General features: G+C 39.6%; 1 protein-coding gene across 1 annotated transcript; it reads left to right on the top strand.

Annotated features, from left to right (window-relative positions):
* Positions 1–598: 598 nt before the first annotated feature.
* Positions 599–21,194, top strand: LRIT2 (leucine rich repeat, Ig-like and transmembrane domains 2). The gene is made up of 2 exons (XM_044055689.1): positions 599–1,373; positions 19,905–21,194. Exons 1-2 carry the CDS (start codon positions 605–607, stop codon positions 20,705–20,707), a joined length of 1,572 nt encoding a protein of 523 aa, XP_043911624.1. The 5' UTR covers positions 599–604; the 3' UTR covers positions 20,708–21,194.
* The last annotated feature ends 211 nt before the right edge of the window (positions 21,195–21,405 follow it).

Below are 21,405 nucleotides of genomic sequence, written 5' to 3' on the forward strand. Positions count from 1 at the left end.
TTTGATCACTGACAAGAGATTAGAACTGCGTCAGTGAAGATTATGCCTAATAGGATTTTTTTTTACTTCAAAGCTTTTAGCCCATCTTGCTAAAAACTGCTCATTGTGATTTCATTAAGAAGAATATGGACCCTCTTTATAGAATATGCTTTGTGTTTCTAGGTTGCTTAAAGTTAAATGCTGCCTCTCCATCTTGCATCACTGGGTGTTACTGTAGAAATGATAGTTTTGGCAGGTAAGGTGTTTTATACCGTACATAATACAGACTTTCAGCTGCATAAACCATCTGATTAAACTAGAGCTCAATATAAACTGTAAATGACTGCATTTAAAATTGTGATAGAGTGCAGAATTTCATAAAGTAGGTATGATGCTAGTATACTTTTGTCAAGTTAGTGAAGAAAAATGTTAGTTTGAGCTGAGATTGTTTATCACATTAGCTCTATTTTCTAACCAAAATGTGTTCTGAGTAACAGGTACTGAACTCATCCAGATTAATAAGAGTAAATAAATACATTTTTCTGTGTGTTAAGAGATAATGAGGAAACTATAGAAGCTGATAATTAACTGCTGTTTCTTTTACTTCTACAGAACACTCTTATGTATGACCACATCATTAAGAAGAATACCAGACAATATTCCACAAGATATTAAAAAGATTAGGATTGAAAATTCCCACCTCACAGAGTTACCTCATGGATCATTTTCCATACTGACATCATTGGAATACCTGTGGCTTAACTTCAACAACATTACTATTATGCACATCAGATGTCTTGAAAACCTGGGAAACTTGACTGAACTACGGCTGCAAGGAAACAAGTTACGTTCTGTACCCTGGACAAGCTTCCAGGATAACCCACACTTAAAAATACTGGATCTGAAGCATAACAGACTGGATGTTCTTCCAGAGTATGCACTACGATATCTGCCCAGCCTGACCTACTTAGATTTATCCTTCAATCAGCTTACCATCATTTCTAAAGATGTCTTCCTTAATTGGCCTTTATACCAGAGAGTTCATGTGTCTGAACAAAAAGTAGATGCTACACCAAATGTTGTAGTGGCTCTCCATGGCAACCCTTGGATTTGTGACTGTCGCCTTAAAGGTTTTGTTCTTTTCATTAAGCTGGTTGGGCCACCTATTATTCTGATGAATCCCTATTTGACATGTACAGGTCCAGAGTTCAGAGCTGGCTCATTTTTTCATGACATAGAACTAAAGGACTGCATGAAACCTTTGTGCACTTCTCCTGTATCTAACATCACATCGCCTGTAGGTTCAAACATTGCACTTACGTGTTTGGCTACAGCAAGGCCAACTCCAGTTATCTGGTGGACACATGCACTGAAAGTTATAAAAGGATTTAATGGTAAGAACAAAAATGTCTGTCTGTCTGTCTATCTGTGTATTGTTTTTCCATATGCAGTTACTGTGAAGAAGACTGGTTCTGGAGTCTGTAAATATGATGCCTTGGTTGTGACACAAACAACTCAGGTGTGATTATCAAACTCAGTTCCTGAAGAGTCAGCCAGGGGCATACAGACTGAGTGGTATTTTTGTCAGCTCACCTATCTGGGGGGGGGGGTGTCCAAGCAAAGAAGGTGGACTATCATCCAGCACTATGTGCATACCTAATGTACATTTGTTATTGAGTGGGATGGTGGGTAGGGCATACATAGGATCATAGCTTCATAGGATCATAGGAAGTTGCTAGGCTATTGGCCCTAGGGATTTACAGGCCTAGTCATGTTATACCCTTGTTCCCTTATAGTATAAGATATATAGTCTATATTTGCAACATGCATCAAAGACCAGCACTGGTCATGGATCTAAGATCAGCACCATCTGCCTCTGTCCAAGAGGGACACAGGTGAAACCCCTGGGATAAATTTACGGTCTGCCATCCAATTGTCCAAGTTATGCTTAAATAGGGTCATTGAGGAGCGCTGATTTACATGACTTGGGAGTTTGTTCCAGAGGAGTGTCAATCTCTGGGAGACATATCTGTCTCTCCAGCATGTCCTGTTAATGTTGCAGGCTAGGTTCAAGTCCCAAGAGTGAGTGATTCTTGTCCCATTTGATTTGTGGATGTACAGCATTTCCATTAAGGCAGGGTTTGAGACTGCTCTGTAGGCCAGGCACAAGCCGTCTGTAAGCAGTCTATATGAGACAAAGTACAGTGACAGGGCCTTCAGTCTGTCCATGTAGGTCATGTGTTGTAGACCCTGAATTTTCTTTGTGAGAAACCTCTGAGGTCTCTCCAACTGCTGCAGGTGCCTGGTTAGGTCCATACAGAAGGGAGCATTGTACTCTATTATTGGTCTGATGAGAAACAAGTACAGGGGAGTTTATGACCTCCTTAACTTTAGATGCTACACCCTTACTTATGAAATGTAGAATGTAGAAGGCTTTCCTTATCACTGTGGACACATGGTGATCAAAGTTAAGGTTGCTATCAACATGCATTCCCAAATCTCTCACCACTGGGTTTGAACTTAGGGTGGTATTATTAATATTATAATTTGCAAGGACATCTCCTTTGCCAAAGGGGATGATAATACATTTTTCCATTGTGTTTAAGTCCATGGCTCTGGTACCAAGTATTTATCTGTTTGAGCCTATTTTGTAGAATGTTGACATTGATGGGGGTTTCTATGATTGCACCCAGTTTGTAGTCAACAGCAAACTTGGAAAGCCACAGGCTATCTATTTTCACCTAGATTTCCTAGAAATAGATTCCAAATAGTAGTGGGCCCAGCACAGAACCTTGTGGAACACCACTGATAACAGGTCTGCTGGTGGAGGTAGAATCTCCAACTTTGATTGTATGTGCTCTGTTGGTGAGCCAGTTGGGATCCCATCTAATGACATATGGGTTAATCCCCAGCTGGGTGAATTTCTCAATGATGCCTGAGTGAGGGATTGTATCAAAGGCCTTGGCCATATCGAGATATGCAATATGTACTGATTTGTCTTCATCTAGGGCTTTGGTGACACTCTCAAAGAAGTCCACCAGGTTTAATAGGCATGGTCTGCCCTTGGCGAAGCCAAATTGAGTTAGGTCAAGAGTTTGAAAGTCTCCTATACCCTTTTTGATGAGATCCATGATGACTTTCTCCATAGCCTTACAGATAAGACTGGCCAAGCTTATGGATCTATATTTCCCAGGGTCAGTTGAGGGACAGCCTTTGTGCAAGGGGATTATGGTTGCTATTTTCCACTTTGCTGGGGCTAAGCCAGTACATAGACTGTGGTTGAAGAGAGTGCTCAGTGGTTCCACTAACTCCTGTTTTAGACCATTTAGACATGGGATGTTAACTGGTCCAATAGAGGCTGTGCTTTTGGTCTTGGAGAGTGCAGCTATGACATGCTCTTTCCTGATACTGGGTAGAGTACTACTGGCAGGTATGCTTTGGGGTATGATTGGTGGGGACAGGGGAGTGAAGTTTTCACCAAACCTGTCTGCTAGCAGGTTGGTGACATCTTCAGGTTCAGTATGAGTGGTACTGTCCACTACTAATTCAGCACAAAGCTGGGCCTTTCCTTTTAGATTTTGGATGTAGCTAAACAATGCCTTGTGATTATCCTTATCTAGGGATGCTAATTTAGGTTCAGAATTAGCTTTTGAGGACTTTGCAAGATGTCTAAGTTGCTTGTTTAATCTGTGGAGGGTATTCTTCTTCTGCTGAAGTTGTTCCCTCTTATTCTTTGACAGCAGTTTCTTTCTCTTGTTGTATAACCTATTTATGCTAGATGTCCACCAGGGTGGCTTGTTTTTTCGTGAAGACCTTGGTTTGATCTGTTCAGGTACGGCTGAGTCTATACATTTGTAGAGCTGTCTATACAGGGCATTTGTGAACACCTCAGTATAGGAGTCACTGCTGTCAGTGGTGGCAGGGGGTTTGCAACTATTTATACCATCACTTAGGAGGCTATAGTTTGCTTTGGAGAAAGTTTTCAATCTTTTTGCTGGGGTGGGGGTGGGGGTCAGGTGCGATCATTACTTTGAATAAAACTGATTTATGATCAGAGTTTACCAGAGATGGTCCCACACATGGAGTGGTGCAGTGATCACCCATGTTGGTGAGTCCTAGGTCAAGGATATTAGAGCCCCTTGTGGGAGTGTAGACTATCTATTCCAGAGAGTTTGTGTTAACAAAGTCCAGGAACCTTAGGCCGAGCATGTTTGTGCTTATATATGTTTCCCAATTGATGGAAGGATGGTTAAAGTCATCCAAGACCATGGTGCTTGGCTATATTGTGAGTGACTCACGTAGGTCCAGGTAGGCAGTGTGGGTTTCATGATTCATGGTGTGGGCACTGCAGGTAACAATGAAGTGGAGGGGGTCTTTCTCACAGTTAGTTGGACTTGGAGAAACTCTAGGGAGTTGTACTGTTTAACCAGTCTTGAGGTGAATTTATCTTTATTAAAGATGGATACACCTCCTCATTTGCATCTTCAACATTCATTTTCGGTCTGAATGTATGGAAGGCATTGTAACCTTGCATGGCTGGGGTATTCTCTGTGGCCTTGAACCATGTCTCTGTGACTGCACAGACATCGATGTCTTCCAAAGTAAGGAGTGCTTCCAGTGAGTGCAGTTTCTGATTTAGACTCCTAGCATTAAGCAGCATAACCTTGAGTTTTTCTCTAGAGGGTATTTTTACATCGGGAATTTTGCTCTTATGACATTGCCTAAAAAAAGTCACTATGGGGGAGGCAAGTATCCTTGCCAGTAACTGAAAGCCAGTAGGTGACAGGTGAAGATGATCTCTGGCAAAGCAGCATGGTCTGTCAACCATACCATCCCAGGCTGACAAATACTGGATCCCCCTGGATAAACACCAGAATCAAAGCCAATTGTTGAAGTCAATCATTTTTGTTTGTATTGCGGCATCATACTGGATGAAGGTAGAAAACTGCCTAAGGCTACGGACATGCCTGCCTGGGATTCATAATATGAAAACTCAGTCATATCTCTCTTCATATAGTCCAGTAAGGTACATCTCAAGTCATTCACTCTAACATATACTCTGACAGGGTCATAACAGTGCTTGTGGTTTAGAGACTTGAGTGCTTGAGTGATCTGGCAGATTCTGACACCTGACAGGCAGCTGAACGTGATCTTCTCTTTATCCAGCCAGGTGAGGGGTACATCTGTCTATTTCACTATGGAGTGTCCTATGATCAAGACATTTAGTTTAGAGGTATTTTGCCTTAGGGGCTTATTAGTTGAGACACTGATATGTTTGTTTTTATGTGTAGTAAATTCTGTAGGGACTGTATTGTGTGCAGAAGGTTTTCACTTGTGAGGTCTCTGCTCTTTTGGTAAACTTCTAGTGAGAACTTCCGCATATGTGGTTTATGTGTTGTGCACTTGGTTTGTGGAAGATATGAAGTGCGTGTGCTGACAACCTGTTTGATATATGGTTTGTTGCTATATGAGAGAGAGAGAGAGAGAAAGAGAGAGAGAGAGAGAGAGAGAGAGTATCGATTCCAGATTCATAGTATGGATATATCTCTCACATGTTGTAATTGTATGTTTTAGGAGTAATAGGTTGTCAGTAAAAATGAGTCAATTGTTACCTTGCCTCAGGATGCCCATGTCACTCAGCCTGGTTGAAGAAATGGTTGGAAGCTGTCCATCCATTATGTCTGGTGTATTCGGTAATAAGTAGGGGGTGAGCAATATGGACGAGGTTCTGTTGCAGGACTAGTAAAATCAGCTAATCTATGGAGAGGTTAAGGAGTAGAGACCTGAGTCAATGCCTCAAAATGTGCAGCTGAGTTGTGCTCTGGGCAGCAGTGCATAGCTGTGTTGAGCAGGGAAGCTTAGGAAGGTTCCCAAGCAGTTATCAAGGTAAAATTTGTCTTTATAAACATTTGTGTCTATACATGGCAGTGCCAAACCCCACTGAGCGGTATGCAGCAACATGAAAACTTGATGCTTAAATATAATACTTATTTTTTGCAGTTCACAGTGAATGCTTTGGATTTAGTTTAGAATCTATCTAGGTCTCAGGCTAAGTTGCCAAATTCGGAGCAGCTCTGCCAAACTAAGTGCAAAACTGCACAAACGTGGTACTTAAATACAAATGGAATTAAGCAGTTTAAACTCAAATTATCCAATGGGGGAGCTCAAAACAGAGCCCTTTTTTCACAATCCCCAACTCAGATGGGTCTTGTGTTGCATACTTCTCCCACAAAGGTGTAGGATGGCCTTCCTCGTGTAGGTTGGCTGGTTTTAGAGCTCACTAAATTTCAAACAGTCTAAATTCATCAGCTCTATCCTATGCTATGAGATACAGTAGAACCAGGTTTCCAAAGTGCAGAAAAAAACAATCAAGCAGCAGCAAGTAGAAAACAATTCAAAACGTGTAATGCAAGCTTTAGATATGCTTGCAGTTTTTGGTGGATGCTTCAGATTTAGTTTAGATTCTCTCCAGGTCTCAGGCTAAGTTGCCAAACTTGGAGTAGCTCTGCCAAACTGAGCTTTCTCCAGCTCTCAGGATGACACCATACAGAGCGACCTTGATCTCCTCTCCACCCATTTTGCTAGTCTCTTAGACTAAGCCTTCACTACTTGCTGTAGCTTGTTTTATGATGGTAAGCCTGATGTGCTGGGGAAAATAAGAGTGGAAGATAAGGTGGGTCACTGGGAAGCAGCTGATGGCAAATACATGGGGCAGAAGCAAATAAACAAAAAAGTCAGTTACTGTGAGCATTTGGATAACATATTATACCTTCAGATGATTTTTTAAGACAGACACATTTTTTCAGATAGCAATCACTACCCTGTTTTCCTTATTATTTGGAATATGTATACTGTACTTCATCAGATCATACATGTAATGGAATGTAGGTCTAATAGCCTAAAAGTAAACTTGTCAGGAGATAAATGGTTGAGAAAATCCATCTGAAGTATTGGCATATAAAAAATACCATAAATATAAGATTTATGTGCTTTTACAATTCTTTTTGTTAGTAGGAGACTGTACCCCCACACCACACATCTCTCAGTATATACACAATAAAATGGAAAGAATATGTTTCCAGTTTCCATTGTACCATGATCACATGGACAAAAGTGCCTGTACTTTGACTGGCTGTGCATTTGATTGGTAATAACACATCTTTGCCCACACAGCCAGCAGTGCTTTCAAATGATTGCATGTAAACTGTATAACAGTATAGCAGAGCTGTTTTCTTTTTTCATGGTGATTTTCCCTTCTGCTTCTCTGTATAGTGATTTTTAGCATACACTGTTTCTCTTATTAGCAATTAAATAGTGCCTCTAATGAAAAATTAAGCAGCTGCTGATGTCAAAATTAGCAGATTACATATATGTTAATTAAAACATATTTCAATACATTTCAAAACATAGAAAATAAGTAAAAACCCATTTATTTGAAAAATAATTTATTGGAATCATAGTTAGCCAAAAGCATCATACAAAAAGTACCTTGAAAAGCATTTTGAATGGGAGGCAAGTCCTCCTTCACCTGATGTAAGGGGCTTTACCCACACATCCTTACCTAAATATAATAACTCTGTGGTCAGATAGTTTTGTAGAAAAGAGAAAAGACCACATAGTGTGAATCACTACTGGGGTACAAATGTAATTTACATAAGCAGTATTTGTCATACACAGCACCACTCACTGTTTTGATAAATGCCCAGATGAACATCTTCAAACATTCCTATATATTTCTTCTTGTCTATTACAGCACAACATTTAACTAACTATATTATATGAAATAAGGTTTCAGCCTGATGGACATTCAATAAAAATAACTTTCACCCAATTGTTTCAATGTTTTCTGAGTCAATCAAATGCTGTTCAACCAAATTAAGGGGATCTCAGATATAAGACAAACAAGGTGCACTGCACAGTTTTAAAAATGACACTACCCTTCTCTAACACTTGACTGTTTTAAATTTCAAGTAAATTTTAGCTTAACAAACTGAAACTTGTGGTTCCAAGGAAGATCTAACCATGGCCTAAGATAAACTATGTATTACTAGTATCCTAATGTGTGAGTCATATGATAACATTCAAAAATATGATCATGTTTTAGGATTATGCTTAAATAACTGTAGTTTGACTGCTTTACTTGATAACTGTAGATAACCAAATTAACATAAATAACTCATTTTTGTCTTATTTTAACTGAACTAGTTCTGTTTGCAGATGACATTGTGATCTGTAGTGAGAGTAGGGATCAGGTTGAGGAGACCCTGGAGAGGTGGAGATATGCTCTAGAGAGGAGAGGAATGAAGGTCAGTAGGACTAAGACAGCATATGTGTGTGTGAATGAGAGGGAGACTAGAGGAATGGTGAGGATGTGAGGATGCAGGGAGTAGAGTTGGCGAAGGATGAATTTAAGTACTTGGGATCAACAGTTCAGAGTAATGGTGAGTGTGGAAGACAGGTGAAGAAGAGAGTACAGGCAGGGTGGAGTGGGTGGAGAAGAGTGTCAGGAGTGATTTGTGACAGACGGGTACCAGTAAGAGTGAAAGGGAAAGTCTACAAGAGGGTAGTGAGATGGAGACGGTGGCATTGACAAAAAGGCAGGAGTCAGAGCTGGAAGTGGTAGAGTTAAAGATGTTAAGATTTGCACTGGGTGTGGCAAGGGTGGACAGGATTAGGAATAAGTATATTAGAGGGTCAGCCCCAGTTGGACAGTTTGGAGACAAAGCCAGAGAGGCGAGATTGCGTTGGTTTGGACATGTGCTGAGGAGGGATGATGGGTTTATTGGGAAAAGGATGCTAAGGATGGAGCTGCCAGGTAAGAGGAAAAGAGGAAGGCCTAAGATAAGGTTTATAGATGTGGTGAGAGAGGTTGTTGGTGTGAATGAGTAATATGCAGGACAGGAAGAAATGGAAACAGATGATCCGCTGTGGCGACCCCTAACGGGAACAGTCGAAAGAGAAGAGTTCTGGCAATCAGTGGTATTTTGTGTATTACTTGAGAAAACTGCAAGAGACAGTTCAGATGTAGAGTAAGTAGCAGAAATTGCTTGTTTTGCACACTAGTACATTATTAAGCACTTGTGCAAGACCTGCATACTAAAAAACATAATTACATGTACTGAGCCTGGAGAAAAAGGGCACAGCACATTTCACTTTCTCTGTCTTTGCTTAGTACATAATGGCATGCCTTCTTCTAACTGTTTTCATTTTTTGCAGTACCCCTTCAGTATACTCAACTGAACATTATAGATAGGGGTAGGACATGGAATTTATAGTACCCTGGTATAAATATACTGAATTAGGAAATTATGAATTGAAAATGTGTAGTGTAAGTAGCTCAGCATGTAACACACTCACCTATAGTGCTGGATCATCAGAACACTATGGGTTCTATTCTCACCCAGGTGACTGGATTCATTCTGACATTAGGGGGTACTGTATGCCTGAGTGTGCTATCCTTCAAATGAGATGTTAAACCAAGGTTTAATCTGCCTGACTTGTGGTAGCTCAGGTGCATGTAAAATATCCCACTGCACTTATTACAAAGAGCAAAGGTTGCTTTATTTACACATCTTCATATATAACAGCTGTAATTTTTTTTTTCATATGATACACTTATTCCATAGTTTTTACATTCTGTTATATATATATATCTTTCAAGTTAACTTTTCACCATAATCATCTTGACCTACCCTAAAAAGTAAAAAAAAACTTTCTAACAATTATTTATTTATCCATAAAACTGTTAATTTTCATGAAACATATGCATCTTTTTAAAGGACAAATGGAAAACTTCCCGTCAGTGTAGAATTTTACCCTCTTTATTTTTCTTAACATTTATTTCAGTTGTTCATCTACAATTATATACCTCCCAAATCTTATTCCTAAAACTCATGTATCTTTATTTGTAAAATAAATTACTCTAATTTGCACCACTTTCCTCATTTACTTTTTTGCATATTTATCAGCAAATCTTTTCCCAGCATTTTCTCTATCCTTATTTTAACATTCATTATCCATAACTTATTTTTGCTACCAGTACCAAGTTATTAGATAACATTAAACATAACCTCACTCCATATTTCACATGTCCTCTTGCTTCTTGTTTATTAATAACACAGTTTTGAATTACTGCATTCATAACCATCACAAATAACCACATGGTGAATGGGCACCTTTGCTTTACATTTCTTCTTATTTTTTTATCTTTTTCCCTATCCATCCATCCATCCATTTACCATCACTGATGCTTATGCCATCTCATAAAGTGACTTCATTACATTAATCAATTTCTTTCCAATCTCATATTCTTGTAAAAATGTCTATGTTTTCATATGATTAATACTGTCAAATGATTTTACATCACATGTAACTAATTTCCCTTCAGCATTTCCCTTATTACATAATTTACCATCTCTTTTACAATAATAAGCATTTCATTTATCCCACTGTCCTTCACTCCATTTACCCCCTCACTCTTTATTCCAAAACTTACATTATTTTCTGAATAAGTTTCATACAAATATAATCTGTGTTGCTTATATTATAGGTCTTCATTTGTTATATCCTTTTTTATCCCCTTTTCCATAAAAATGTTATCATACCACTGTGAATCTCTTCCTCTTTAATTCCCTCATTCATCCCTTTATTCATAACCTTCAAAAGGCCCTCCTTCTCATAACAGATATTACTTTTTAAAACCATATCCTAAGCCATCTGGTCCAGGAGCTGAATGTTTGTTACCCACATTTATTGCTTTCTGAAATTCTTTTCTTTTAATTTTGTTTTGTTTCCTCCATAAGCTCTTTTCCAATTTTTTAACATTCAAATGCCCCCTATATCTGAATTTCTTCAACAATCTTTTCTACATACCTTTCCATGATACTCATAATTTTCTCTTGTCTGCACTTCATCTTTCCATCCTTGTCTTTTATAAAATTCATTTTTTCTTTCATTGCATTCCACTTTTTCCTCAGAAAAGGTTATACCATCTATTTTATCTCTTCAAAAATCTGCCTAAACAATAATAGTTTCACTTTTTCCTTTTTATCATATAATTTTTTCTCTATTTCAAAATTCTCACTTCCCATCTCCAATACATTTTCACCCCTTTTCTGTCAGATTCACATATCTTAATTCTTTTCCTTCTTTCAGTGTGTGTGTGTGTGTGTGTGTGTGTGTGTGTGTGTGTGTGTGTGTGTGTGTATCTATGTGTGTGTGTCAGATTATCTTTTTATAATTTACTGTATACAACACATCAATAAGCAAAATTTCTGTAAAACTGTTTCTTCATTAAATGATCATTCCAAAATAATTTTTTTCTTTAAGCATTCATTATTTATACTTTCCCTTTTAATCCCTTTTCCTTCTTTTAGCACTTCCTCCTTTCCCCTATTATTACCCATAGTGCCCTGTGATCCAAGAAATCTGCATCCCTGCTACTTTCTGTCATATCATTGGACCATAAGACGAAATTTCTCTCTCACCTTAAATCTCCACTTTTAAAAGTAAATATTATCTCCTTAAGTGTTTTAACATCTTGCGTAATGTTACCCTTCTTTTTTCTTAAATTACAATTAAAATACTATATCAGAATAATAGGCAAGTTAACAATAACACATTTTTATTGACTTTGTTTAATAGGTTCACAGGAGATTTACTAGGCTAACAGCTCAAGAGCCTCACAAGCCTAACCATTATTACCTGGATTTACCCAGAGTTTTACAATACATCTTCTACAATACAATTTCTAGGTGTTTATGACTATACAGGGCATCGCTAACCACCACTGCACAAGCAGCAGAGTTGTGCAAATGCAAGGCTTATGTATAATCCAAAAAAAGCAACTTTTAGACTAGGTTTGACCTCAGGCCAATCAAATAAGTACAAAATAAGCTTTCATCAAGCAATTTCCAGCTCTTATAGCTGAAATCAACCCTCTCCTGCCACAAGAGACTCATTAAACCCATTATAGAGTACAATGCCCCATTTGGTATGTACTTCATAAGACATCTGCAACAGCTGGAAAGGCCGCAGAAATACCTCACTAAAAGAATCACAGGCCTAAAGCAGATGCCCTATGCAGACCATCTAAAAAACTCCAGCTATACTCTGTGGCATAGCGTCTACTCAGAGGTGATCTCTGCTTAACATACAAGGCCATGTCAATCCATGAGCTGTTGGACATGCACCACTTAAAGAAATCCCAATCCCTCAGAGCCACATGCTCCAGGGATCTAAACCTTGTCATCACAATGAACAAAACATGCTGGAGGGATAGGTTCCTGACCCAGAGACTCCCCATACTCTGGAATAGACTGCCCATACATGTCAAGCAGAGCGTCTCCTTGGCCCTCTTCAAAAGGAGCCTCGTCTATGGCCTTGGTAACTGTTTCAAAGAAGTCTGCCAGGTTTAGGAGACATGATCTACCTTTCACAAATCTGAATTGGGTATCATCCAAAGTTTGGAGGTTACCAATGTCTTTGTTTATGAGTTCCATGATGATACGCTCCATGACCTTGCAGACCAGGCTTGTCAGGCTAATAGGTCAATAGTTCCTGGGGTCTGTGGTGGTTCCCACTTTGTGGAGTGGGATAACCATTGCTGTGTGCCATTCTGTGGGCACATAGCCTGTGGTGAGGCTTGATTGAACATGGAGTTTAGGTGGGGGCGCTAGTTCATTTTGGAGTTTGTGTACGATGCACCCTGGGATGTTGTCTGGTCCCATGGATGCTGTGTTACTGGCTTTAGAGAGTGCCATTTTTTACCTGCGTGTTTGTGATTGATGGGGCTCTACAACCATCTGGTATAGTTATAGGCCCTTTGGGGGTGAGGGGGGTATAAATTTTACACTGAACCTATCTGCCAACATGTTGGCAATATCAGTTGGCTCTGTATAGTTTGCGCCATTCTGTTGTAGCTCTGTGCAGATTGGGGTGTTACCATGGAGATTCTTGACATAGCTAAAGAATGCCTTGTGGTTGTCTTTGGTATCCGTGGCAATTTTTCTTTCAAAATTAGCTTTGAAGGATTTAATGAGAGATCTTAGTTTCTTACTGAGGCTCGTCAGTGAGTTCCTCCATACCTGGGTTTTTACTCTCTTTTGCAACAGTTTCTTCCTTCTGTTGTAGAGTTTGTTAATGGCAGGGGACCACCAGATCGACTTCCTTTTTTGGAGGATAGCGTCTTGGTTTTTTTAGGGATAGCACGATCCATACACTCATGCAGGTGCTTGTAGAGTGTATTCATGTAGGATTCAGCAATCATGACTGTAGTGACTGTATTATCCATCTGCAGGGGACTCACGAAGTTAGCCACCTCAGTTTTGAGTAGCGTGAAGTTCGCTTTGGAGAAATTTTTTACGATGGTTTCCTTGTGTGGAGGTGGGGTCGGAATGTAGATATCTAGGGTGATTAGTTTATGGTCTGATCTAACAAGTGAGGAGTTGATCTCGGGCGTTGAGCACCGGTCACCCATGTTGGTAATGATCAAGTCCAACCAGAATACTGTTGCCCCTGGTGGGAGTTTATAAATTCCAGGAATCATTGAGTAAGGGGATTAGTACAAGAGTAGTTTTCCCAGCTTATGTTAGAGAAGTTGAAATCGCCCATTATTATGTTATTTGGTTGGACCCTCATTTTTTTCAATGTCCCCAGGAATGGGGAGTGAGGGTCCTGGGTCATGGTGGGAGATCTATAACAAGCTACAATTTGGAATGCATTTTTGTCCAGGGTTAGTTGCACTTGGATGATTTCAGAGGCATCGTGTTTTGCAACTAGCCTGGAGGTGTGGATGTCCTTGATGAAGATGGACATACCTCCACCTTTCGTGTTTTGGTCCAGGTTTTGTGGCCGAAACGTGTGGGATGAACTATAGCCTGGTAGTGCTGGGGTGCTATTGGTAGCCTTAAACCAGGTTTCAGTCACTGCACAGATATTGATGTTCTCCATTTTGAGGAGTGCCTCGAGTGAATGCATTTTGAGGCTTAGACTCCTAGCATTGAACAGCATTGCCCTCAGTTTTTTGTCACCTGTAATTCTTATGGTGGTGGGTTTGTTTTTTGAGCCTTGCCTAAAAAAGGCACTATGGAGGAGGCAAGAGCCTTGGCCAATATTCTGAATCCCAGGGGTGACAGGTGCAGGCCATCTCTGGTGAAGCATCGTGGCCTGTCAAGCATGTCATCCCAGGCAGACAGATACTGGATCCCCTTTGAATGACACCAGAAGCTCAGCTAATTGTTGAAGTTGATCATTTTATCCTTGTAACATTCTTCGTGAAGGCAGGATGGTACTCAGGGCTAGGGTCATACCTGTTTGTGCTACAAGATCGGAGAGCTCTTCCATGTCTCTTTTCATGTAGTCCAGGGAGGTATGTCTCAGGTCATTTACAACAACATGGACAATAACAGAGTCATATTTGTAGTTGCTTTGTAGTGACCTGAGTGCATGCATTATGTGGCGGATTCTGGCAGCCAACAAGCAGCTGACAGTAACCTTCCCTTTGTCCAACCTGGTGAGTGAGACATTGGTGCGCCTGACTATAGAGTCACCTATCACTAGTGTGTTGGGTATGTTGTTTTGCCTTATGGGCTGTGGTTGTGTGGCACACCAAGTTTGTGGGCTATGTGTTGTTTGGGGTGTGTTGGTGGGAGGTGGTTGCTTGTGTGTATACTGTGGAGGTCTCTGTTGCCTAGGAAGATTTAGATTTTTAATAAGAACCTCCATATATGTCTTGGTGTTACTATGTGTGGGTTTTGGAGGTGTTGGTTTAGTTGGTCTATGGGTAGTGAGTGGGCTGCTGCAAGTTATTACCTTCTCCTCTTGACTGTCTGTTCCAGTCTTTGTTGGAGAGACATTTGCCTCTAGACTGGCTGTATAAGTGCATCTCTCGTAAGTGTTAGTGGTTGGTGGTAGAAAGAGAGGGTTGTCTGTGTACATGAGGCAGTTGTAACATTGCCTCAAGATGCCCAGGTTCATAAGGTAGGCTGGAGAGTACACTGGGAGCTGTCTCTTGGACATGCCTGAATAAGTAGTAAAGACTGTTTGCTTTTGTTAAATGGGGAACTAGTTGTCAAGTAGGGAAGTACATAGACTATTCCCTTCTGGCAGATGCGGGGGTTGAGTGCTGGGGGTTATTTAGTGCTGCAGCAGATTTAGAACAAGTGCTGGGCTAAAAGGTGCAGGTCTGAGTGCTTTAGGCTGAAAGACTGACTAGTTGTAAGGGAAAAACTGAAGAGCAGTCTTTGTGAAGCCAGGGATAGTTAACCCTAGCTAACCGGTGCTACACAGTGTGCAAAACCACGCAAATGCGGGTTTTTTATCGCAGAAAGATGAAGGAGATAGAAACTAGCCCAAAATGGCCAATAAACTACAAATTCTGAGCTGAAAAACACTCCTCCAGGGACAGATAGGCTGATCAAAGCTCCCCACTCTCACTGGTGAACAGAGAAACTTCCTTCTATCCAAGTATGGTATGGGCAACACAAAAACTACAAAACATTGCAGAGGAGATACTAATGAGTCCATCTGTTCATTTAGAATGACTATATCACTGCAAAATTTCAGGATGAATGTAAATATAAGTTTGCAGATTCTACTCCTGCAAAGACTGAATGAACAGCAGAACCTCTCCAACTTCCAAAGTGATGATATGCAACTTAGATTACTATCTGTGGAGCCAGCTGTTAACTATGTCTCCAAGGCAGCATGTTTTACTCAGTTCAGGCTAAAGTGCAAGGCTGACAATTATGATCTTTGGAAGAGTGATTTAATTGTGTGGAAAGTTTCTTAAATGACACAATATTATTTGTGGAAGCTATAAGATATGCAAATACATGGCTAGCGTCCTTTATTTTAGGACCTAGTAAAGAACAGACTTATGGAGGAAATGACAGATAAACTTGTGGTATTAGCAGTGCTGCATATTTGGCCAGCTGTAATGCATGTCAGACATTTTATATTGGAAAGACAGAAAGACAATTGCAACATGGAATTCAAGATCATTATTATTTATTTTTATTTTTTTTATTTTACATTTGTTGACCGGGATAGTTTGACTGGATACATGTCCATTTTCAGTGGAGGCCTGGGGAGAAAAGCTCCAAACTTAAAAACAGATAAAGACAAGCAAGTTACAGTATATGCACAAACATATTGTATTAACATACAAGTTACAGTCTCACATTTCAAGCCTATGAAGAATACAGTTTATATTCAGAAATATATACAAATATGTTACAGTTTCTCTTATCAAACCTATAAGTGCAGCTATATACAGAGTATCTGCAGAGATGTTACAGTTTCTCTTTTCAAACCTTTTAGTGTAAGTTGTTGTGAATAAAAAGTTGCAGGGATATGGAAGTATAATAGGCTTTAGTCAGGGTTAGAGCAAGGACATAACCAGTGAGTTTTAAAATACTGGGTTAGATTTTTTTTTAACTGATTAAGGGAGGGGTTCAGAGTAAGGTCAGATGGGAGCAAATTCCAGGTTTTGCCTACTGAATTTGCAAACAAAAATTCTCCAGATAGTTTGTTAAGCTTTAACAGATTGAACCAAAAGTCTTGTAGTGGTACAAAGTGGCCTAGCGTTTTTGTAAGGATGGATAATGTTTTTTTTTCTGGATGGTTAATAACCTTGAATGCTACAGTAAATTGATTATATTGAATTAGCCTGGGGAGTTCTAGCCATCCTAAGAGGTTTAGGCTTTGACAATGGTGTTCCCTGTAGGGAGTTTCTGTGGCCAACCTGGCAATTTGATTGTAGCAGCTAGAGAGTTTGCTGAAAGCAGTTTTGGCCAATTCATGCTTTGCTGAATGCAGAGATGGACTTTGGGTGAGATTGCTAGATAATGAGGTTTATTGAGTTTTCATTTTCTCCACTAATGTTTGATCTTGGTGGGGATATATCTATCTGTCTATGTTTCTATATATGCATATGTATAGATATATCTAATGTAGATAGATATGTAGCAGCAGGTGTTGAGGGTACAGGAAACTTGCCTCCAGCAAAAGAAAAAAAGATCTTTTTTTTGTTCTTTTGTCAATTTAACTGATAGTGCAGTCAAGTGAATTTGATTGGCGGTTTGAGTCTTGGGGATTAGGACATTAACACATCACACAGACACACACACACACAAACACACACACACACACACACACACACACACACACACACACACACACACACACACACACACACACACACACACACACACACACACACACACACACACACACACACACACACACACACACACACACACTCATATATATATATGAGATTCCCCTTACTCCAAAATATCATCCCTGTGTTAAACAGCAGCGTGGTAGGTACAGCTCAGTCCCACTTCAGCAGGAGTGCAGACACCCTACAAAATTCCATTGAGTTACAAGATCTGTTGCTTTTTGTGTAAACCACACTTTAGTTTTCATGATTATAGGACCCACAATTCCAGGTCTTACAACAGGGAATTGGATTACATATCTAATTTCAGTGTTACTAAATAGGAAGACAGAGCAAATGGTTTACCCACTATGGTGTTAGAAGAAAATGTCATCTGTTTTAGAAGCTTGTTATGTACCTCTAATACCCTGATTGGACCTTCCATTTGGGTCCTTTTCCTTGGACAATTGTGCACATAAGGTCTGATGTAGGCCTCTCTGGTTGTATCTGCCATGGGATACCACCAAAACTGTGACTGACTAACCATGGCTACACTTCTGCTATGAGAACTGGTAGGGCATGGGCACATTACAGATAATAATGGTTTTACTTGATGTCTCCAGTTGGGATAGCATCAATTTTGTTCCATATTAAGAGAAGAGTGCAATCCCCAGAATAGAGGGGAATTGTACTGGCATTCAAATTATCTCATGTAAAAAGCAGGGACCTGGAAGCAAATGTCTGCCCTTCCAGTGCTGGTAATGCCTATACCTGGTGCTGTGAGATGTCAGATGAGCTAATGCTCAACACACTGGTGACAGGTAAATTGATTCCAAGTGATAATGCATGAAAGTCTGACAAAGAGGTGACACCAGAAGATGACCTCAACCTCATTACCACAATCAACAGAACATGCTGGAAGGACAGGTTCATAACCCAGAGACAGCCCATGCTCTGGAATAGACTTCCCATACATATCAAGCAAAGCACCTCAGTGGCCCTCTTTAAGAGAAATTTTGATGTATGGATGGGAAATAGAAAGTTCACCCCGGGGATCACTCCAGTGGCTCTACTTGATAGAGGCACTAGGAGCCAATATTGGGCGACATAATGCCAGGGCACTTCTATGGGTTAGGCTTGTAAAGGCTCCAGGGCCATTAGCCTAGTGCACACCTGTGAACCTATGTAGAAAATAACAAGCTCTGCTAGGGGATTTTGGCCTTTAGGTGCTTCACAGCACTCATTAGAAAACTGTATCTAACTGCATCTGTTTAAAAGGGGGGGGGGCAAATTTAGATGAGGAGAAAATGCAGATACCACTGATACACTGATAACCTGGAATCATCTGTAACTGTGGTATCAGGTTCCAGTGTAGTTAAGGTTGCCATTCTTAGTGACTCAGCTTTCTGTACCATCATTTTTAAGCTCTTTATTTCTAAAGAAGAGGAACATGAGTGCTTGTGATGTAAACTCAGATTTGTTGTCGGCCTTACTATTAAGAGGAGTAACAGGGAAAGTGGGTAGAGAATCTTTTCTTCCTGAAGACTCTTTCCTTAATTGCTAGATCTTTTTGGGATATCTGTCATTTAGTAAGGAATTAAAGTGACCACCCTTGCTTCATGCCATTAGAATTAAAGCAAATGGATGTTGCAAGTTACAGCCAAACAAATGAGAGAATACTACAGCTCTGTAAGTAGAACATTTCTCCACATTTATAAGACTGTGCAAGCTATAAAAACAAAATGGGGGGAAAATAAGAAGTGTGTGAGTCTTCATATAAATAAGGGCAATGAAAGAAGAAGAGAAATAAAACAAGGAACTCACCAGAAATAGAACGCCATCAAATTTCTTTGGTCCATCCAATATACCACAACTCTGTTGCAGTGGAAAAATAGAACCGAGACAAGAGGGAAGAGTGCATTATGGGATATTGGAGGATGGTTTAGCAGTCTGGGAAAGTTTGACTTGCCAATCAGTTCTAACACCTCTGGCATAAGTCTGATTGGTTCTAGCAACAGACATTCTACAATACCAGATATTTCCTTTATTGTTTGTGTTCAGGCATGTATAGTACACTTTCCAGCATTTTAAATACAAATTATTCAGTTAAAATGTTGTAGAAATATAGTTTGAAACTAGCATGTGTTAACCACTGCTTCAGTGGCCTAGAAGTTTTGATACAGTTTGCTTCATATCAAATTTGCAGCAGTCTTGATATGTATGGTACCATTAGTTTTTGGGTTTTAAAGAAATTAATTATATATATTGTATGTGTTTTAGTATGGTACATGTAAACAGAAATTACATGTTGCGAGCAATAGACTTTGCTACACATTTTCCTCTTTTTGTGCTATGTGAACTACAGCTGTGATTTTCTTAAACAGCTGCAGAACTGATAAACACAGTTTCAAAGGGATTAGCAAAATTAATATTTTCTTAGAGTTGATCTATTTGTAGTGAGTCCTCCTACCATTGTGGGCCCTTTTGCAGCGGTTGCAGTCAACTGGCCACTGCCTGCAAAAAAATAGCTTCAAAAGCCTTACCCATGAAAATGCTTCAAGTTAGAGTTGTCAGTACTCAGAATTGTGCATTATAACAAGCCTCCCAAATCAATAGAAACTAATGATCCTATTTTGTATTATTACAAATTATTTTTAATGCTCAGCAATATTATAGTTAGTCCTTCCAAACAGAAAAGACTGTGTAATTGCAAATCCTACTTAAAACAGAAGTGCAACACTAACCTTTTCTGATCATTTTTCAGTGACCCTTATTCATGTTGATGAAGACACAGTCAAGTCGGAGTTGATTATTCCTTCGGTGCAGTCTACAGATGGTGGACATTACAGCTGCATAGCTACTAACTTCATTGGTAACTCTTCAGTTGAGATAGTGCTCAGTGTTATGACCCCAGAAACAGCTGCTCCATCCGTTGCTCTGTCACCATCTTCAACATCAGAAGAAAACATATACATAGATATAAAAATCACAAAGCAAACAGTGTATGGAATAATCTTAGAATGGTATGCAGCAGTCGATAATCCAGCTGAAACGTGGTACACAGTTCATTTTGGCAGATATGAAACTGCTAGAAAGGCAACCATCTCAATTGGGCCAGGCATCAACAGCTATGCTCTAAATGATTTATTACCAGCCACAAAATATGAAGCATGTGTGGCTTTAAGGAATCAGCCTCCTCAAAGAGGCCAATGCATAGTTTTTGTGACTGGTAATGATGTTAGCGAGCTGGAACAACGAGAAAAGTTAATTCACATTATTGTCATCGTGTGTGCCATGGTGCTTGCAGTTCCAGCGGGAATGTATGCCTGTACAGCTGAAACTCGGTTTAACTGCATTGAAAAGTGCTCAGAATTATTTAAGAGACCCCAACGTGGTGAAAAGGCATTAAAAGCAAAGGAAAGGGAAGGTACATTTGATAGCCTACAGACTGCCAGTGATGAAGGCCTTTATCACGACTCCAGTGAAGACAAAAGAAGAAGACGAAGATCAGAAGATAAGGCTAACAAAAATAAAACAGATCAAAGGAACAATGCTGAACTCTATTAAGCTTGACCATGTTGTGAAAGTTTGCATCAGTACTTAGGCTCACAACATATGCTTTCAATATCCACTTCCCTAAATGTGATTGTTTCATAGGATACAGCTACTTTGTTATTATGACTATATAGTTTCCACACTGGAATATACTTTGTTTTGATGGCTTGTGGTATGTAAATTCACATTTTTTAGCTACAGTATAAGACAAAACACGTGAGGGGAGCACTCAGACTAAAACAAGATGTGTATCCCTGCATGTTGGTGGTACACCATGAAAGATGAAGGAAAGAGGAATTAACACATATGTCATGATCACTCCATGACTCACATTTAGCCCCATATACATGATTTAGTTTTGCATTTGGTGGTTTTATCATGGGCTGTTAAATTCTTATGAAAATTCATTAAAATCTTATAGAATATAAGTTGGTCTGTTTTTTAAAAGTTCCTTTAAGTCTACATACTCTGTCTACAGATAATATGAATATGTTTAAATGCTTATTTAGTAGCCGATATCAATGCATTATAGGCTATGCTGCAACTGTCAGTCTGATGTCCTGCAGAAAGATTAAAATACTAATTTCTTACTTGAAAAGCCTCGGCTGAAGTCTGTTTTTGTGGCACTTGGAGTTTAATTCCCTTGTTGCAGTCTGTATAAACTGGGTTGTATTGGAGCTGACCATTGAGAGGTGGCAGCTCAGCCACCT

The sequence above is a fragment of the Protopterus annectens genome, chromosome 14.part0 (genome assembly GCF_019279795.1).
Source record: "Protopterus annectens isolate FY-2018-M chromosome 14.part0, PAN1.0, whole genome shotgun sequence".
Taxonomy (NCBI): Eukaryota; Metazoa; Chordata; order Ceratodontiformes; family Protopteridae; genus Protopterus; species Protopterus annectens.